Genomic DNA, 21244 nt, shown 5'->3' with positions numbered 1-21244 from the left:
TGAATGTATCCCTGTCACAGAGATTCTGAGACATATGTTTCCATAGCCGCTGTCTCCTCCTGTGACAGAGGATACACGTGACTCCTGGGAAGTGCTGCGTCTACCAGGAGATTTGTTGCACAATCCCCCCGTCGATGGGGTGGTAGTTGAGTCGCCTTCTTCTTACAGAAGGTGAGAGCCAAATCGGCATATTCAGAGGAGGGTGGAGACCTGGTTTGGACTTTCCACCATAGTCGCACCTATGGAAACACCTACACATCCCCCTGAGCACTGATGTGACCATCCCTTAAGAGCCCTCTGTTGCCACGAAATAGTGGGATCATTATAGGCCAACCAGGGAAGCCCCAACACCACAGGAAACACAGGAGAATCGATCAGACCTCATGACCCTCCTGCGTTATCATACATAGTGGAGCTGTGACCTCCCTCATCAGCCCCGACCCTAAAGGACAACTATCTAAGGCATGTACAGGGAAGGGCACATCAACAGGAACAATAGGGATCCCTAATCTAAGTGCAAATGACCGGTCAATAAAGATCCCAGCTGCGCGTGAATCTACTAGCACCTTATGCTGGGAAAATTCAGGAAATTCTATACATACACAATGCCACCCGAACAAGGAGAGGCACCAACTTCGGAGGAAGTCGTGACACATACACGTATAATTCTAACAGCTTTTTTTGTTAGCAGAGTATTTAATAGTCTTAAAATACAGTTCAATTTATTTTTGTAAGGTAAGAAAATTAGTTTTTTTGTTTGTACATTTACATTTGTGAATATGAAATGTGGCCAAAAAAATAATTAAATGAATTACATAAAAATATTTCAGCTTATTTCTATCATAGGTAAAGAATCCAAGCGGTACATCTCTCCACAATAGTGTAAGATCTTCATAAAACATGTGTTCAATTATAAATCTACTGATGTCTTACCACAGTTTTCTTATATGACTACAATGGCAAAAAAAGATGCAACACTGTTTCTTAGTGGTCATTACAAAAGGAACAATTTGAGTTGATGTTTTCCTTAAACGTCTTTATTTTGTAGCAGGTTGAACTGTTCACTTCTTTGTCAGTGACAAGTTACATGACCAGATGGACCAATATAATTCAATTTCACGCATCGCACAAAACGGCCCAATCACAGCTGTGTATGTAAACCAAATGATGATCGGCAGCAGGATTGTGTAACAGTAAAAAAAAAAAAAAAAAAAACGTAGCTACGTGCCATGAAAAAAGAAGGTTGTCTAATCAACTTGAAAAACAAATTGAGCAGGTTCAGGAGACAATGCAGACACATACAGAGACAGTGACCGGGTCTTCTGAAGACCACGAAGAAGGAAATCCCTGACCGCATCTCAAAAAACACAAGCAGAGAAGAGGAGACGGTGTAACTATGGAATGTAAGCTCTGCTCACCGAAGATGGTGGAGGTGGCTGCCTACATTTACTCTGCTTCAAACTTGAGGAAACATGTAAGTTAATGGTACGAAAAGTAAAGTTATAAATATATTTTATCGCCATGAATGTCGTTTGTTGTGTAGGCTATGTAATGTAGCTAACAAAGTGATGCTATTAGCCAGTTGCATTCAATCTGTAGCATAATGCTAACGGTAGCTAGCTCATCCTGTTGCTAGCTAGTTAGAAGCTAACCCTGACCAATGATTACACAGCTGAAGGAACTATATATAAGCTGTAGTGCGGGCTACCTACCACCTCATTGATATTATGGTGGCTAGTAGCTAGCCATCCCCATAATTTAAGATGTTAGTGATAGCTAAACCCCATTATTTCTATCTCTACTATCTCTACTACTATTCCAGTGTTTTACTTGCTATATTGTATTTACTTCGCCACCATGGCCTTTTTTTGCCTTTACCTCCCTTATCTCACCTAATTTGCTCACATTGTATATAGACTTATTTTTCTACTGTATTATTGACTGTATGTTTGTTTTACAACAACAGAGTTACACATGGAGTATGTGTCGAACTGCTTTCCTTTATCTTGGCCAGGTCGCAATTGTAAATAAGAACTTGTTCTCAATTTGCCTACCTGGTTAAATAAAGGTGAAATAAAAAAAAACGTGAAATTAATGAACTTGTGAAGATAAAATAAATAAATCATTTTGAGACCTGGCATTTGTAGATGTGTGCATTCTTGTTTGTTTGCACATTACCTAGCTATATCTGGTTGGATCACTTGAGTTTCAAATAATAGCCAAACATCATGTTTGGTAAAACTATAGTTCTTATAACTGGGGAAAAGAAAGAACAATATTCCCCAATATCCGTATGTATTTGGAGAGTGACATTATTCAAAACACCTTCTTACAGCTGACAGTCTACACTTTAACCCCATTGTCATTGTATATTTAAAAAAATCCAATGTGCTGGACTACAGAGCCAAAACAAAAATGTTGTCATTGCCCAAATACGTACAGATTGCACTTTAAGTGCTGGTTTAAGTTAATTTGTATAAAACCAAACTGGTCAGGCTATATACATTTTGCTCAGACTGATGCAGTCATTTTGTCCACAGAGGAAACATCCATTAAAGATGACAAACTACAATATGTTCACCTCTGCAACCACAAACAAACGAACCAAGGAACTATCAAACACCTCTTCAACTTACAAGCAAGCAATGATGTCTGATGATGGCAGTGGGAGGAGCCAGGTGCATCTCACAGGCAACCGTTGACAAGCTTGTCATTCAGTTGATCTGTGATGGCCGACAGCCATTCTCTTTGGTCATACAAGCAGCTTTTAAAGAGTTGGTAACCACCCTGCTTCCTCAATGCAAAGTCATCTCCAGACCTACTGTTCGTTCAAGAATACATGAAGCTGCCAATCACATGAAGAAGACTGTTATGACACAACATGGCAGGGTTTTATTATGTTGCCACCACCACTAATTGTTGGACAGCTCATCAAAGGAGTTACTACATAGGGGTCACATGTCACTGGATAGATGAAGAAACTCTGGTGAGACATTCTGCTGCACTTGCTTGCAGGAGATTGAAAGGTTCCCACACATGTGATGTGCTTGCAGGTGCCCTCGATGACATCCATTATGCATACAGGATCAGGGGGAAAGTGGTAAGAATCACAACAGACATTGGATCAAACTTCATCAAAGCATTCAATGTTTTTGGTGAGCAGAGCCAGGCAGTCGAGTCAGCAGACCGAGACTCAGATGCTGAAGAGCCAGCAGAGCAGGTTGAATACCAAGACACCTATTCCATCCTGGAAAATGACAGTGGCCTAGAATATCAACTCCCTCAGCATCAACGTCACCTGCTGAACCGCATTGCAACAACAGATTCTGTGTTGGTAGAAACAAATAGTGATAGCTAAAAAAGTTTGTCCAGGTTGTCTTTTGCCATGTGGAATAAAACTTGGCGGTCAACCTTAACTGCTGAAGTTGTAGAGAATGAGTGCAAACTGCAGATGATCAGTCCAAATCAAACACGTTGGAACTCAACTTTCCTGGCTGTGGAGAGGATCACAGGTATCATACAAGAGAAGGGGAAGGATGCCATAAGAAATGTGTGTGAAGAATTCAAAGTGAACTTGTGAGTAGCAATTCTTTGAATCAATGTAATGTTTTCCTATTACAGTAATATGTATGGCCAATGAAATGTTATGAAATTACATTTACCTTACCTTATCTTTCAGGCTGAGCCCAGCAGAAATGTCCTTCTTGAATGTGTACTGCAAAGTTTGGTCTCAGCTTTGAACATTCTACAGTCTGAGACCCACACTGAGTGTGGTGTCAGGAAAATAACCTCACACTCAACGTCAACAAAACAAAGGAGATGATTGTGGACTTCAGGAAACAGCAGAGGGAGCACCCCCCTATCCACATCGATGGGACAGTAGTGGAGAAGGTGGAAAGTTTTAAGTTCCTCGGCGTACACATCACAGACAAACTGAAATGGTCCACCCACACAGATAGCAACAGCGTCTCTTCAACCTCAGGATTCTGAAGAAATGTGGCCTGTCACCAAAAACACTTCCAAACTTTTACAGATGCACAATCGAGAGCATCCTGTCGGGCTGTATCGCCGCTTGGTACGGCAACTGCTCCGCCCACAACCATAAGGCTCTCCAGAGGGTAGTGCGGTCTGCACCACGCATCACCGGGGGCAAACTACTTTCCCTCCAGGACACCTACACCACCCGATGTCACTGAAAGGCCAAAAACTATCAAGGACAACAACCACCTGAGCCACTGCCTGTTCACCCCGCTATCATCCAGAAGACGAGGTCAGTATGTGTGCATCAAAGCTGGGACCGAGAGACTGAAAAACAGCTTCTATCTCAAGGCCATCAGACTGTTAAACAGCCATCCCTAACATTGAGTGGCTGCTGCCAACATACAGACTCATCTTTAGCTACTTTAATAATTAATAATTGGATGTAATAAATGTATCACGAGTCACTTAAACAATGCCACTTTATATAATGTTTACACTACTCATCTCATATGTATATACTGTACTCTATACCATCTACTGCATCTTGCCTATGCCGTTCGGCCATCGCTCATCCATATATTTATATGTACATATTCTTAATCATTCCGTTACACTTGTGTGTATAAGGTAGTTGTGAAATTGTTAGTTGTTAGATATAACTGCACGGTCGGAACTAGAAGCACAAGCATTTCGCTACACTTGCATTAACATCTGCTGACCATGTGTATGTGACCAATAAGATTTGATTTGATTTGACACGCATATGGGGTGGCTGCTGCCAGTAATCTTACTAAAAACAAAACTTCAAAGGCTGGAAGCATCTTGCCAAATGTGCCTACCACTTATCAGAGCCATTCAGAACGGTCTCCAAAAGCGCTTTGGAGAAATGATCGAGTAGCCACAGCTTATTGCTGCTGGAATCCTTCTGCCAAAGTTCAAGACGTCTTGGACTGACAAAGCTGATGTCATCACAGCCGGTATGATTTCTTTACTCCGAATGGTTTTAACCTCATTGTCCATTGATGATATATTTTGGTCTTTGAGTCTTTTCTTTAGTTGTTTTTTGTTATGTTTTTTTAAAATTATTTTTTATTATTTAAGTTGCATTACAGATGCTGAACAATAACCTTTGCATATAACTAAACTCAGCAAAAAAATAAACGTCCTCTCACTGTCAACTGCGTTTATTTTCAGCAAACTTAACATGTAAATATTTGTATGAACATAAGATTCAACAACTGAGACATAAACTGAACAAGTTCCACAGACACGTGACTAACAGAAATGGAATAATGTGTCCCTGAACAAAGGGGGGGTCAAAATCAAAAGTAACAGTCAGTACCTCAGACCTTGTATATTCCAGGATGAGATAGTAAAAGCTTTGTGTTCCATAGTGTCTAGTGTTGCTATTTGTGTGGTTTAGGCCCGGACCATTAGGTGTGAGCAGAGCATGCTGGGTGTCTGGTGCATGCCTCTTGGGTCGCAGGATGGGGCTTGGGTGGGTGTATTAGTGGAGGTTGGACCTGTTGCTCTACTCAAGGTCTGGGCATGTGCAGCTGCCATGTTGAGGTCCTTGCTGTAGGGGCGGCGGACATGGGCGGGGGCAGAAGGGCAATAGGTCTGATCTAGGGGGGGTCTTTTCTAGGGTGTGGCCAAGGTCTCAGCTCACACACACATTCTGTGTTTTTCTTTCTTTCTCCCTCTCTCTCTGACACACACACACACACACACAGTTATGTTCTTCTATCCTTGTGGGGACCTAAAATTGATTTATTTAACCCCTAATTCTAACTCTTACCATAACCATTGCCTTTACCATAACCCTAACTTTAAAAAAAAAACTACTAGGGAGTATATACCCACTAGAGACACAGTATGTACCCACTAGAGACACAGTATGTACCCACTAGAGACACAGTATAGACCCACTAGAGACACAGTATAGACCTACTAGAGACAGTATATTTCAGTCAGAGTATAGACCCACTAGAGAGACAGTATAGACTTACTAGAGAGACAGTATAAACCTACTAGAGAGACAGTATAGACCTACTAGAGAGACAGTATAAACCGATTAGAGAGACAGTATAAACCTACTAGAGAGACAGTATATTTCTACTAGAGAGTATAGACCCACTAGAAACACAGTATAGACCTACTAGAGACACAGTATAGACCTACTAGAGACACAGTATAGACCTACTAGAGACACAGTATAGACCTACTAGAGACAAAGTATAGACCCACTAGAGACAAAGTATAGACCCACTAGAGACACAGTATAGACCCACTAGAGACACAGTATAGACCCACTAGAGACACAGTATAGACCCACTAGAGACACAGTATATTTCTACTAGAGACACAGTATATTTCTACGAGAGTATGGACCTACTGGAGACACAGTTTAGACCTACTAGAGACACGGTTTAGACCCTCTAGAGACACAGTACAGACCTACTGGAGACAGAAAAATATTTTTTCTCCACAATTTTGTGATTGCAATCTTGTCTCATCGCTGCAACAGCAGAATGGGCTCAGGATAGGCGAAGGTCGAGTCATGCATTCTCTGAAACATGACTCGCCAAACTGTGCTCCTTAACATCCGCCCACATTACCCGGAAGCCAGCTGCACCAATGTGTCGGGGGAAACACCTTTCAACTGACGACCAAAGTCAGCCTGCATGCGCCCAGCCCGCCAGATGGCACCGCTAGAGTGGGATTAGCCAAGTAAATCCCCCCTGGCCAAACCCTCCCCTAACCCGGACGATGCTGGGGCAATTGTGCACCGGCCTATGGGACTCCTGGTCACGGCCGGTTGTGACACAACCTGGGTTCGATCCCAGGCTGTTGCCTTAGGCATCCTGAGTGGTGCAGCAGTCTATCGTAACCCTAACCTTAAACCAATTCTAACCCTAATTGTAACGGGGGAAATGTCCCCACGAGGGAGAATTTTCCATGTTTAACTATCCCTGGATACAAGAACCCCCCCCCACACACACACTCTCTCTCTTACTTCCTCTCTCTCTCTCTTACTTCCTCTCTCTCTCTCTCCTCTCTTTCTCCCACCACACTCCCCTGTTTCATTCTGGTCCAGTCATTGGATAGCGGTGCCTTAAAGCATCAGGATTCCTTCTATCCCTCGTCTGTCTGTCTCTAGGGGTCGTCAGTCTGCTGTCGGCCCCTCAGAAGTGGTGAGCTTCAGAGATTACTACTCCTGATCCCCCATGTCTTGGAGATATTTTTAAAGATGATGTTAGACCTGTGAAATACTAAGCTGAGAGTAAGACTTTGATTTGAATGTAGTAAGAAAAGAAACCCAACGCTTAAACGAGGTGGTTTGACGAGCGACTCTTTGACGAATAACAGCTGTCTTTTAACACTACAAGTATATCATATTCTAAAATGCCAAAGGCTACTTTTTAATTAGTATTTTAAAAATATATATATTTTTTTTACATAGGCCTACATTTCCCCACTGTTTCTGTGTCCCAAATGTATCCGCTGTTGTTTATCATGTACATGACTATCAGTCTTGCGTTCCTCTGGGATTGTGGTTTGGATCAGTTGAACTCAGTTCCACAGAGTTGATGAGCGAGATGTGAGTGAGTGAGAGAGAGAGAAGCCATGATCATGTAATGGGTGGAAGGGTGGAACACAGAGCTGCAGACCACTGGGATGTCGCCTCACTCCAGAGCTATTTCCTGTGGACAAGCTGTTTTGACAAATATGGGCTGCTCTGAGTGTAGACTCTCTAATGCAACCATCCAAGAGGACAGCCTACATAGAGCATGGTAAAATCAAATGCATTTTGAGTAAAACTATGATAGATATTGACATTAACAAGAGGCAGAGAAGAAGTGGTCAATATGGGGTTGAGACTGGCATATCTAGTATTGGTATTTGGTTCATCAAAATATTAGAAGGGTTCAATGAAAATTCTGTATTTAAGGTTGATATATATACTTCAAAGTGCACAAGACTTCACTCTCATATCTTACTATCACTTCGATAAGGTCAGTTGATGTGATCATGTCGCAGTAAAAAAATGTGTCAGTGGCGTTTGCACCAAAGAAGAGTAGTAAACAATGGCTGTTTAATACAAACAGATCGTTCTAAGAACTCTCGCCTGTCCAAGAACAGCTCATATTTCTGCTAGCTACAGTACTGGCTGTTGTCTTTGTCCTTTCTCTCTTCTCTGGCCACTCTCTCAGACAGATAAAGAGGGAGCCCCAGCCTGGCTTTGTCCGTTGGTTTCAAAGCCTAAACGACTGTCTGTCACATTCTTTTATCTGAGACTGAGGTGAGGGATTCAGGCTTGCGTCCCAAAATGGCACTTCATTCCCTACGTAGTGCACTACTTTTGACCAGAGCACCTATGTACCTTGGCCAAAAGTAGTGCACTATATAGGGGATAGGGTGCCATTTTGGATGCATCCTCACTACGGCTTCTCCTGTCAACCTTCTCTTTGTCCTCTGCTGCCCAGGGGTGGCTGCATCCCTCCACTAACACAAGATTGACGATGCATAAAGACATTTGATCTAACAAAAGATTGCCACCGTCTCTGACAGACACATTCAAACAAGCCACATGTACTACCACAACTACAGCAAATAAAAAGGTATTTGGTATTATTATCCATGTCTTGGCTTTCATCCAAAAACAATAATTATACTCAAAGGTGATGAGAACTCATGAGGGTTGGGATGAGTAAATACTATGTAAATAATGAATGATCAGTGCAAGGTATTAAAATGTGTTGGCTGGCATAGCCGTGATTGTGAAACACTTAAGTATTATTTTATCTCACTGAATCGCCCTTGAAAGCCAAGCATTCATGTTTGCAAATTGCTTTCCTGGGAGCTTGCTTACCTTTATTTGACTAGGCAAGTCAGTTAAGAACAAATTCTTATTTACAATGACGGCATACCGCAAACCCAAACCCGGACGACGCTGGGTACTCCCTATGGGGCTTCCAATCACGGAATGGAATCGAACCAGGGTCTGTAGTGACGCCTCTAGCACTGAGATGCAGTGCCTTAGACCGCTGCACCACTCCGGAGCCCCTTAGAGCTTATTCATTTACATTCATGACATCTGTCGTGATAAGCATACTAATAGATACGCCTGTACAAAGTGCTGTTTTTGGAGTGTCAATAACCTGAAACAATGGTATTACATTTACATTTAAGTCATTTAGCAGACGCTCTTATCCAGAGCGACTTACAAATTGGTGCATTCACCTTATGTTGTCCTATTCAAAGTATTGGGTGGATTGACCTGGAATTTCTGGGAATTTGTGACAATGGAGAATATACTGATCCTGTGGTGTCAAAAGACACCAGATATATCTGATTGGAAACAACAGATGCACAAAGTGGAACTCTGATCCATGACAACAAACACAATATACCGTTATCTGATAACTTTATTAACAAGTTAAAAAAAGACAATGAATTACAATATTTACAGAATATCCAGAGATCAAATGGAATACAATTGTAAACAATCATTCTAGGCCCACCTTTAGGAATCAGATTTTCACAGGAGAAAAGGCAAAATGGAGAATGTAAAGTAGTAAAACTATAGAGAACAGTCTGAAGAGAGGAGAGAAACGGAATGAAGACAAACTAAATATATATATTATATATATATATAATATATATATTACACACACACATACAAGTATCCAGTGTGTTATGACGAGCAGGGATTAAATTGGGAGGTGGGAGGAAGGGGTGTGACCAACAACCAATAGTCCCACCACCTTTAGGGTACAGTGACAGTTCAATAGATTTATATGAAAAATTGACCAATTTTGGGGGACAGAGAGACAGGACAGTTTCATCACCTTACAAAATCCATATTTAACCCCTGGTTTTCAGTGGAGCGGCTGCCACTTTAAAAGCTTATTTCCTTAAACAAACATTTCTCTAACGGGTTAATGTTTAAAAAGCTAGGCTAGTCCTTTAACAGGAAAATAGGACAAGGGCTAAAAGACTCAGTGCCCCCCCCAAGTTGTTTTTAAGGTACAAAAAAATAAAATAACCGATATTTCTTATCAACCAGACGTTGTACAACAGCTTATTATTAACATTTTGATTTGGGAGTCTGAAAAACACTCCAAAAGGTTTTTCTTTAGATTTTTTGTTTTATTTATTTGTTTAATTTGAGACCAACACCTAAAGGAAAAAGGTTAAAGTATCCTTTCTGAAACACCACAGTTTCAAACACTTAACAAGCAGTTTGTTTTCTCTATACACGGCTGCATGTCACATACGTACATGCAGGACACCCTATAGGGGAACTGGATTCTATCAGAGCCATATATACATTAATACTGTATATATATATGTCTCTGGGTTCTTCCCCCTATGCAACAATGGTTCTTTACCCAGGAAAGACATTTGTAGCAAACATAGCCAGCTAAATATTTTGGTACCAAGAAAACTTTTTTTTTCTGTCATTTTGATGGCTCAAATGAGTTATACCAATAACTGTCAATCACTTTGTATTGTATTGTTTTTTTTTTGTATTGGTTCCAACCAACCAGTGTTGGAAAGAAAACATTTGTTTTGATGAAGCTTGAAATAATTGCTATTCATAATTCTAATAAGGCTTTGGGGTATTTGAGCAGCAACTTCTAACATATACAATCTCTGCCTTGTTTGTCAAAACAGCCTAGTCTAAAAAGAAGCATAGAGAAGAGCAGGCTCTCCTAGTTATCTCCATCAACAATGACAGAATCATAGAATACAGCACAAATGCACTGGAGAACATTAGTTAAACACCCCAGTGTTCTACTTTCACATTGCTGGTCAGTCACATTTAAAATCCTTTTTCTTTAGCATACAAGTTGGTTGTCTTTCAAATGCTGTCACAATTCTCTATTGATGAGGTGAATTAGCTGCTAACGTCATGCTATTTTCCACACATTATTCCCTCTATTGTCTTCTGACGTTGAAGATATATATATCACCAGAGTACAGTGTAGCTCGCTATCGATAGACAAAATAGCAAGGGAACTTAACCAATTAAGTCAAGCTGCTGGTTATCATGTTGTGGGAACACGGTTGTGTCAGTTCACTTTCAAATGTCAAAATCTCAACTGTCAGAAGTTGAACTATAGACAATAAATGCAGTTATAAAGAGTGGAAGTGATGGGAATGCCTAAGGTTGAAGGCATCACATCATATTCAAGGAAACCATATTAGGGCAAAAGCCAAGACAATATTCTAAAAGTTGGATATATACTATAGATAAATAAGGTGCAACTATTCCTCAATGAATTATTCTACTTGATTTACACAATGCTAAAAAAAACAACAACTGTAAAGTTATCATTGGGGTCAAATCCCAGAAATGTCCTACTGTTTTACAGCTAGTATAGATGGGTGAAGAGTGACACATTGAGAAGGCATATCTAGGATCAGGTCCACACTGTCCATATAATCTTCTTCATTATGATCTAAAAGGCGAAACTGACCCTAGATCAGCACTCCTACTCAGAGACTCCTGAATACAGGCACAGGTCAAGAAGAGTCATCTCTCATATACTGTCCATCTCTCAACATCATGAAACTGACGGCAGTCAGCTGCTCACAGTATATCGTCCTCCACTGCCCGTGTCCCCATAACGGGCTCAAACCAGTGACCATCCTCCTTGACAACGTACCGGCCAATTGAGCTATACAAAAGGATCCAATTGGATGGCTCCATCGATGACATTTCAAGCTAGCTGTGGAGTGACCTTACGGCACATTCTTAACTCTGACAATGACAACACTAGACGATGGGATTATTAGGATAAGGACATGAGGATCTGGATGGTAGCATTGAGGTTAAAGGTGGGTCAGATATTAAATGGGGGTCAGTGAGCTGAATGTGTGACCCCATACAGTAGGAGGTTAAAGGGGGGTCAGTTATATGTGTGACCCCATACAGTAGGAGGTTAAATGGGGATCAGGGAGTAGTAGGAGGTTAAAGGGATGTCAGTTAAATGTGTTACCCCATACAGTAGGAGGTTAAATGGGGGTCGAGGTGAAGGGGGGTCAGGGAGCAGGAGGTTAAAGGGGGTCAGGTTGCAGTAGGAGGTTAAAGGGGGATCAGGGAGCAGGAGGAGGTTAAAGGGGGATCAGGGAGTAGGAGGAGGTTAAAGGTGGGGTCATAGAGTAGGTTATATATCTTTAAAGAACCCCTTGTTTGGAACTTCCATGGTGTCAAAGGTGCTTTGATACATACAGTGCCTTCAGAAAGTATTCACACCTCTTGACTATTTCCCACATCTTGTTGTGTTACAGCCTGAATTTAAAATGGATTAAATGTAGATTTGTTTGTCAATTGCCGACACACAATACCGAATAATGTCAAAATGGAATTACAGTACTAGTCAAAAGTTTGGACACACATACTCATTCAAGTATTCAATTCATACCTAGGATAGGATAAGTAATCCTTCTCATCCCCCCCCTTTTAAGATTTAGATGCACTATTGTAAAGTGACTGTTCCACTGGATGTCATAAGGTGAATGCACCAATTTGTAAGTCGCTCTGGATAAGAGCGTCTGCTAAATGACTTAAATGTAAATGTAATTTATTTTTTACTATTTTCTACATTGTAGAATAATAGTGAAGACATCAAAACTATGGAAATGACACATGGAATCATGTAGAAACCAAAAAAAGTGTTAAACAATTCAAAATACATTTTATATTTGAGATTCTTCAAAGTAGCCACCATTTGCCTTGAAGACAGCATTGCACACTCTTGGCATTCTCTCAACTAGCTTCATGAGGTAGTCACCTGGAATGCAATTCAATTAACAGGTGTGCCTTGTTAAAAGTTAATTTGTGGTATTTCATTCCTTCTTAATGCGTTTGAACCAATCAGTTGTGTTGTGACAAGGTGGGGGTGGTATACAGAAGATAGCCCATTTTAGTAAAAGGCCAAGTCCATATTATGGCAAGACCACCTCAAATAAGCAAAGAGAAATGACAGTCCATCTTTACTTTAAGACATGAATGTCAGTCCATTCAGAAAATGTCAAGAACTTTGAAAGTTTCTTCAAGTGCAGTCGCAAAAACCATCAAGTGCTATGGGGCGGCAGGGTAGCCTAGTGGTTAGAGCATTGGACTAGTAACCGGAAGGTTGTAAGTTCAAATCCCCGTGCTGACAAGGTACACAATCTGTCGTTCTGCCCCTGAACAGGCAGTTAACCCACTGTTCCTAGGCCGTCATTGAAAATAAGAATTTGTTCTTAACTGACTTGCCTAGTAAAATAAAGGTTAATTTTTTTTTTTTTAATTATAAAAAAATGAAGCTGGGTCTCATGAGGACTGCCACAGGAATAGAAGACCCAGAGTTACCTCTGCTGCAGAAGATAAGTTCATTAGAGTTACCAGCCTCAGAAATTGCAACCCAAATATATGCGCTTAGTGGGACTATCATTTGTTTTTCAACAGGACAATGACCCAAAACACACCTCCAAGATGTGTAATGGCTATTTGACCAAGGAGAGTGATGGAGTGCTGCATCAGATGACGTGGTCTCCACAATCACCTGACCTCAACTCAAATGAGATGGCTTGAGATGAGTTGGACCAAAGAGTGAAGTAAAAGCAGGGGGTGATTGTGGAGGCCACGTCATCTGATGCAGCACTCCATCACTCTCCTTCTTAGTCAAATAGCCATTACACATCTTGGAGGTGTGTTTTGGGTCATTGTCCTGTGCTCAGTATATGTGGGAACTCCTTCAAGACTGTTGGAAAAGCATTGCAGGTGAAACTGGTTGAGAGAATGCCAAGAGTGTGCAAAGCTGTAATCAATGCAAAGGGTGGCTTTGAAGAATCTAAAACATATTTGGATTTGATTAACAGTTTTTTGGTTACTACATGATTCCATATGTGTTATTTCCATAGTTTTGATGTCTTCACTATTATTCTACAATGTAGAAAATAGTAAAAATAAAGAAAAACCCTTGAATGAGTAGGTGTGTCCAAACTTTTGACTGGTACTGCACGTTGTTAGAAATTATTTGAAATTAATAAAAAATGTTTAGCTGAAATGTCTTGAGTCAACAAGTATTCAACCCCTTTGTTATGGCAAGCATAAATAGGTTCATGTGTGTATGTTGCATGGACTCACTCTAGTGCAATAATAGTGAATCATAGTAAAAAAACATGATTTTTGAATGACTACCTCATCTATGTACCCCACACATACAATTATCTGTAAGGTCCCTCAGTTGAGCAGTGAATTTCAAACACAGATTCAACCAATGCCTCGCATAAAAGGGCACCGATTAGTAGTTGGGTAAAAAAAGCAGACATTGAATATCCCTTTGAGCATGGTGAAGTTATTAATTACACTAATTACACCCAGTCACTACAAAGATAGAAGCGTCCTTCCTAACTCAGTTGCCGGAGAGGAAGGAAATTGCTCAGGGATTTCACCATGAGGCCAATGGTGACTTTAAAACAGTTACAGTGTTTAATGGCTGTAGGAGAAAACTGAGGATGGATCAACAACATTGTAGTTACTCCACAATATTAACATAATTTACAGAGGGCAAAGAAGGAAGCCTGTACAGAATAAAAATAATCAAAAACATGCATCCTGTTTGCAATAAGGCACTAAAGTAAAAAAGCAAAAAATGTGCCCCCCCAAAAAAAGCAATTACCTTTTTTTGTCCTAAATATAAAGTGTTATGTTTGAGGCAAATCCAATACAACACATTATTGAAAATCACTCTCCATATTTTCAAGCATAGTGGTGGCTGCATCATGCTCTGGGTATGCTTGTAATTGTTAAGGACTGGGGAGTTTTTCAGGATTAAAAATAAAGGGAATGGTGCTAAGCACTGGCAAAACCTTGTTCAGTTTGCTTTCCACCAGATACTGGGAGATTAATTCACTTTTCAGCAGGACAATAACCTAAAACAAAAGGCCCCATCTAGACTGGAGTTGCTTACCAAAAATACCGTGAATGTTCCCGAGTGGCCGAGTTACAGTTTTGACTTAAATCTACCTAAAACTTTATGGAAAGACCTGAAAAGGGTTGTTTAGCAATGAACAACAACCAATTTGACAGAGCTTGAATGATTTTGAAAATGATAATGGGCAGATGTTGTACAATCCTGTTGTGGAAAGCTCTTAGAGACTTACCCAGAAAGTCTGTACTCGCTGCCAAAGATGCTTGTATCTCCAACAAATTGACTCAGGGGTGTAAATACTTACGGAAATTAGATATTTCTATATTTACTTTTCAATAAATGTTCAAAAAAATCTAAAAAAACATGTTTTCACTTTGTCATTATTGGGTATTGTGTGTAGATGGGTGAGATTTTTTTATATTTTTAATACATTTCGAATTCAGGATGTAACCACCAAATGTGGAATAAATCAAAGGGTATAAATACTTTCTGAAGGCACTGTATAGGCTTCAAAATTGAATTCTCCAATTTCAAACATGTTTTGGGGAAATGTCACCCACTCTTTCTTTAAACAAAATAAATATCTTAGTTCAGTAGACGTGAACTAGGACTTAACCTGTGGAAACTGACGATTTGACCTGAATGTATGCTTTACAGTACCATTCACTATTGGTTACCAATATATTAACATCTATTCTATGGGACCAGTGACTAATTTTAAAGTTCAGCCATTTACATTTTTTGGGATGTAACACAAACGGTGATGTATATAAACCCTGGATTGCTGATGCTATGTATTGGCCAATGAGAGGCTTTGAAGCCACCGGTTGGCCATATTGGCCCTCCACAGAAGAAGCAGTCCATAGAAATGAATGGAGTTCTACAGTATTAAAATAGAATGATTCAAGGTCAAAATTAAATGTATTTAAGTATTTTTGTTGCTGTAGTAGGGAAAGTAACATTAGCACTTTCAAAACATTATACTTTAATGAAAATGTTTTTATATATATATTTTTTCAAATTTTATTTTTATGTTTAGCTCACATAATCTAAAAACAAAAATATGCATTAACATGTCTGTGATATACCGAACAAAAATATAAATGCAACATGTAAAGTGTTGGTCCCATGTTTCATGAACTGATATAAATTATATGTTCCAAATGCACAAAAGCTTTTTCTCAGATTTGTTTTTACATCCCTGTTAGTGAGCATTTCTCCTTTGCCAAGATAAACCATCCACTTGACAGGTGTGGCATATCAAGAAGCTGATTAAACAGCATGATCATTATACAAGTGCACCTTGTACTGGGGACAATAAAAGGCCACTCTAAAATGTGCAGTGTTGTTACATAAACACAATGCCACAGATGTCTCAAGTTTTGAGGGAGTGTGCAATTGGCATGCTGTCTGCAGGAATGTCCACCAGAGCTTTTGCCAGAAGTCCACCAGAGCTGTTGCCAGAGAATGTTATGTCAATTTCTCTACCATAAGATGCCTACAAGGTTATTTTATAGAATTTGGCAGTATGTCCAACCAGTCTCACAACCGCAGACCACGTGTAGCCACGCCAGCCCAGGACCTCCACATCTGGCTTCTTTACCTGCGGGAGCATCTGAGACCAGCCAACTGGACAGCTAATGAAACAGGAGTATTTCTGTCTGTAATAAAGACATTTTGTTGTGAAAAACTCATTCTGATTGGCTGGGCCTGGCTCGCAAGTGGGTGGCGCAGGCTCCCAAGTGGTTGGGCCCTGCCCAGTCGTGAAATCCATAGATTTGGGCCTAATTTATTTCTTTAAAATGACTGATTTCCTTATATGAAGTGTAACTCAGTACAATCGTTGAAATTGTTGCATGTTGCATTTATATTTTTGTTCAGTATAGAATAAACATGGCAAAAACAAATGTAGACTTTATAAATGCATTTCTATAGCTTCCAAAATATTTTTTCAACGGTGGGGGAGTTCCAAGATGGAGGTACGGCGGCTTCAAAACAGCGCTCCCTGTCAGTCATCTAGTGTATATATAAATCATTGAACACAACCTATTGTTTCCAATATGTTACACTTAAAAGCTAACAATGCTCCAAAAGGTGACAATTCCTTTGACTTACTTTTTTATGTTTACATCTTTTTTTTTGCAGCCTATTTTTGATACCCAACATCAATATCCATACAACCTAATGTTATGGTCTCTAGCACAGTGACTACAATGTTAGGCCACAGTTCTCTTCTCTTCCATCTCTTCCTATAGGTCATTTTTGGTCTCAAGTATTTCTTTGTCTTCCTCATTCTGATTTTTACTACTCTGTGATAGGTCAGAGGCATATCCTCTCTCCACCTCCATGCCGTTGCTGGATAGGTCCATCCCTCTATCGGTCATTGTCACGACATCCAACGAGCCAATAAGAAGCTGAGCTGAGGTTTCTATTGCTGGAGTGGAGCTAGTGTCTGTTGTTCTGCTGTTGGTAACAGTCCTGCATGGGGATGAGAGGGTGAAAGGTCAGTGTCCATCACCATTGGAACATACTGGGGGAAAACATGCCGAAGGAAGAGGCTGAGAGGGAGGGAAATAAGTAGGAATGGAGAGAGAGACGGGAGAGAGATGGAACAGGGAAAGGAGAAGAGAGGGATGTAAGATCTTAGTAAACAAAATTACGTTGAAAATATGTCTTTTAGACATCTAGTTGCTGAATCAAAGTTGAAAATATGTATTTTCCGGACTTTGAAAATACATATTATACAGGGCATTGAAATCGGGTGCATTTCAGGTGCGGAATGAAAGGTGAAAATACATATTTCCCGGACGTAGAAAAGGCTTCAATTACAGACATTGAAAAGACGTTAAAAAGGCTTCAATTACAGACATTGAAAAGACGTTAAAATACTTATTTTTTCAGTCATTAATTCTATGGCCAACTTTCATATGCATATACACTACCGTTCAAACGTTTGGGGTCACTTAGAAATGTCCTTGTTTTTGAAAGAAAATAACCCTTTTTTGTCCATTAAAATAACATCAAATTGATCAGAAATACAGTGTAGACATTGTTAATGTTGTAAATGACTATTGTAGCTGTAAACGGCTGATTTGTAATGGAATATCTACATAGGCCCATTATCAGCAACCATCTCTCCTGTGTTCCAATGGCACGTTGTGTTAGCTAATCCAAGTTTAGCATTTTAAAAGGCTAATTGATCATTAGAAAACCATTTTGCAATTATGTTGGCACAGCTGAAAACTGTTGTTCTGATTAAAGAAGCAATAAAACAAAAACCTTCTTTAGACTTGATGAGTCTCTGGAGCATCAGCATTTGTGGGTTCGATACAGACTCAAAATGGCCAGAAACAAAGACCTTTCTTCTGAAACTCGTCAGTCTATTCTTGTTCTGAGAAATGAAGGCTATTCCATGTGAGAAATTGCCAAGAAACTGAAGATCTCGTACAAGGTTGTGTACTACTCCCTTCACAGAACAGCACAAACTGACTCTAACCAGAATAGAAAGATGATTGGGAGGCCCCGGTGCACAACTGAGCAAGAGGACAAATACATTAGTGTCTAGTTTGAGAAACAGACGCCTCACAAGACCTCAACTGGCAGCTTCATTAAATATTACCCGCAAAACACCAGTCTCAACGTCAACAATGAAGAGGCGATTCCGGGATGCTGACCTTCTAGGCAGAGTTCCTCTGTCCATTGTCTGTGTTCTTTTGCCCATCTTTTCTTTTTATTGGGCAGTCTGAGATATTGCAACTCTGCAAAGAACTCAGACACTGTGTTTTCTGATCAATTTGATGTTATTTTAATGGACAAAAATGTTGCTTTTCTTTCAAAAACAAGGACATTTTTCAGTGACCCCAAACGTTTGAACGGTAGTGTAAATTCTCAATGAAGTATGCATTATATCACAATATTTTTCAAGCCTGTTTATTATATGAAAAAGGAACTCAAGATTACAACAGAATATTTATTCTGTCACATGCACTTATTTATGTGAGCTTTTTCAAAAGCTTTAAAATGTGCTATTCTTGCTATGACTCTGATATTTTGTGGTTTATCTACTTAAGTTGAATGCACTGACTGTAAGTCGCTCTGGATAAGAGCGTCTGCTGAATGACAAATGTAAATGTAAAAACAAACACTTGCAAAGCATGCCAGGTATTATTCTAATGAGTCCCGCCCCAAACAAGTACATATTTGGTCAGTATGGACCAGATCCAAATCTGAAGAAATCATAGATGTCTATGCTATGTTTCATCAATTTGAACATTACAGTACAGTAGAGCACAGTACAGTATGGTACAGTACAGTCAACTTTAATTCAGAAGAGTACAGTAGAGTTTAATTCAATAGAGTAGAGTACATTAAGAGTAAAGTAGGGTACATTACAGTAGAGAGGGTGGGGTGAGTTGAACCAAATGGGTAAGTTGTGCCACCCTTGTTTCTAGGAAACCATACATAAAATGAATAAGGTTCATTTAGTCTGTGAAGGAAGAAACCGCATGGAAAAATTGGTAAGCAAGTTGCGTAAAAAAACATTTTTTTACAAAGGCAAATGAATTTATTGTCAAATTTATTGTCAATTGTCAAAGTCAAATTAATTTATTGTGTTCGAGGTTTTGTGATGCTTGTATCGAAACCAAATTAGATAATGTATATAATCTATATAAGCTTCAATATAAGGTCATAAAACTAGCATAAAAGTGCTTCATTGTAGCTGTTGTAAATGTTGACCCAATGGCCATGGGGTAAGTTGATCCAATGGCCATGGGGTAAGTTGAGCCAATGGCCATGGGGTAAGTTGAGCCAATGGCCATGGGGTAAGTTGAGCCAATGGCCATGGGGTAAGTTGAGCCAATGGCCATGGGGTAAGTTGAGCCAATGGCCTTGGGGTAAGTTGAGCCAATGGCCTTGGGGTAAGTTGATCCAATGGCCATGGGGTAAGTTGAGCCAATGGCCATGGGGTAAGTTGAGCCAATGGCCATGGGGTAAGTTGAGCCAATGGCCTTGGGGTAAGTTGAGCCAATGGCCTTGGGGTAAGTTGAGCCAATGGCCTTGGGGTAAGTTGAGCCAATGGCCATGGGGTAAGTTGAGCCAATGGCCATGGGGTAAGTTGAGCCAATGGCCATGGGGTAAGTTGAGCCAATGGCCATGGGGTAAGTTGAGCCAATGGCCATGGGGTAAGTTGAGCCAATGGCAAGTTGAGCAAATTCAAGTGTTTTCTTCCCAAGTGTAATGCAAGGCATTATCACTGGGATATATTGGCCAATGTTAAAAGTGTTTACAAAAGTACAAAGTGTTTGTTATTTGTTCAAAGATGCTTAAAATGATTAAAATACAAAAAAAAAGTGATTGTGTTGAATTGTGTTTGGGAAAAAAATACAGATATCGTTTTTTAAAAGGTAGTGGTAGTATTTCATTCAGTACATAAATGTGTAGGCGGCTTAACTTACCCCATTCCCCTTTATTTGGACAAACTGTGTTTTCAAAACAGTAATGTTTACAAGAATTCAGATTTTTTTCCAGGGATACACAATATCCTGAAATATGTGTAGATATCTTTATTAGAAAGAATACTATATTTCCCTTGATGAAGTGATGCTGAATGTAAAAAATGGCTCTACTTCACTCTACTTTATTATTATTATTTTCTATATATATATATATATATATCTAGAGAGTAGAGTGAAGTAGAGCCATTTTTTACATTCAGCATCACTTCATCAAGGGAAATATAGTATTCTTTCTAATAAAGATATATATATATATATACACACACTGCTCAAAAAAATAAAGGGAACACTAAAATAACACATCCTAGATCTGAATGAATTAAATCTTGTTATTAAATACTTTTTTCTTTACATAGTTGAATGTGCTGACAACAAAATCACACAAAAATGATCAATGGAAATCAAATATCAACCCATGGAGGTCTGGATTTGGAGTCACACTCAAAATTAAAGTGGAATACCACACTACAGGCTGATCCAACTTTGATGTAATGTTCTTAAAACAAGTCAAAATGAGGCACAGTAGTGTGTGTGTGGCCTCCACGTGCCTGTATGACCTCCCTACAATGCCTGGGCATGCTCCTGATGAGGTGGCGGATGGTCTCCTGAGGGATCTCCTCCCAGAACTAGGGTAAAGCATCTGCCAACTCCTGGACAGTCTGTGGTGCAACGTGGCGTTGGTGGATGGAGCGAGACATGATGTCCCAGATGTGCTCAATTGGATTCAGGTCTGGGGAACGGGCGGGCCAGTCCATAGCGTCAATGCCTTCCTCTTGCAGGAACTGCTGACACACTCCAGCCACATGAGGTCTAGCA

At 39.9% G+C, this 21244-nt stretch overlaps 1 protein-coding gene and 1 long non-coding RNA gene across 7 annotated transcripts in view; one reads left to right on the top strand and one right to left on the bottom strand.

Moving 5' to 3' along the window:
* Positions 1 to 1176: 1176 nt before the first annotated feature.
* Positions 1177 to 5159, top strand: LOC118391742 (uncharacterized). 2 transcript variants are annotated; one of them, XR_004827211.2, is made up of 3 exons: positions 1177 to 1474; positions 2541 to 3576; positions 3680 to 5159. It is a non-coding gene; the product is annotated as an uncharacterized LOC118391742 (long non-coding RNA). The 2 variants fall into 2 exon arrangements; XR_004827210.2 differs by having other exon boundaries at positions 1177 to 1485.
* A 4233-nt stretch (positions 5160 to 9392) lies between these two features.
* Positions 9393 to 21244, bottom strand: part of LOC118391565 (zinc finger protein 462-like) — a 76301-nt gene continuing 64449 nt past the window's right edge. For all 5 annotated transcript variants that reach the window (XM_035783066.2, XM_035783070.2, XM_035783069.2 and 2 more), the window contains one exon: positions 9393 to 17390. In XM_035783066.2, the coding sequence (XP_035638959.1) occupies positions 17162 to 17390 (229 nt within the window). In that variant the 3' untranslated portion in view covers positions 9393 to 17161. The remainder of the gene's footprint in view (positions 17391 to 21244) is intronic.

Source organism: Oncorhynchus keta, chromosome 12, assembly GCF_023373465.1.
Source record: "Oncorhynchus keta strain PuntledgeMale-10-30-2019 chromosome 12, Oket_V2, whole genome shotgun sequence".
In the NCBI taxonomy this organism is placed as follows: Eukaryota; Metazoa; Chordata; class Actinopteri; order Salmoniformes; family Salmonidae; genus Oncorhynchus; species Oncorhynchus keta.
Note: the sequence above shows the minus strand (reverse complement) of the source record. Positions and strands in the feature narration are given on the sequence as shown.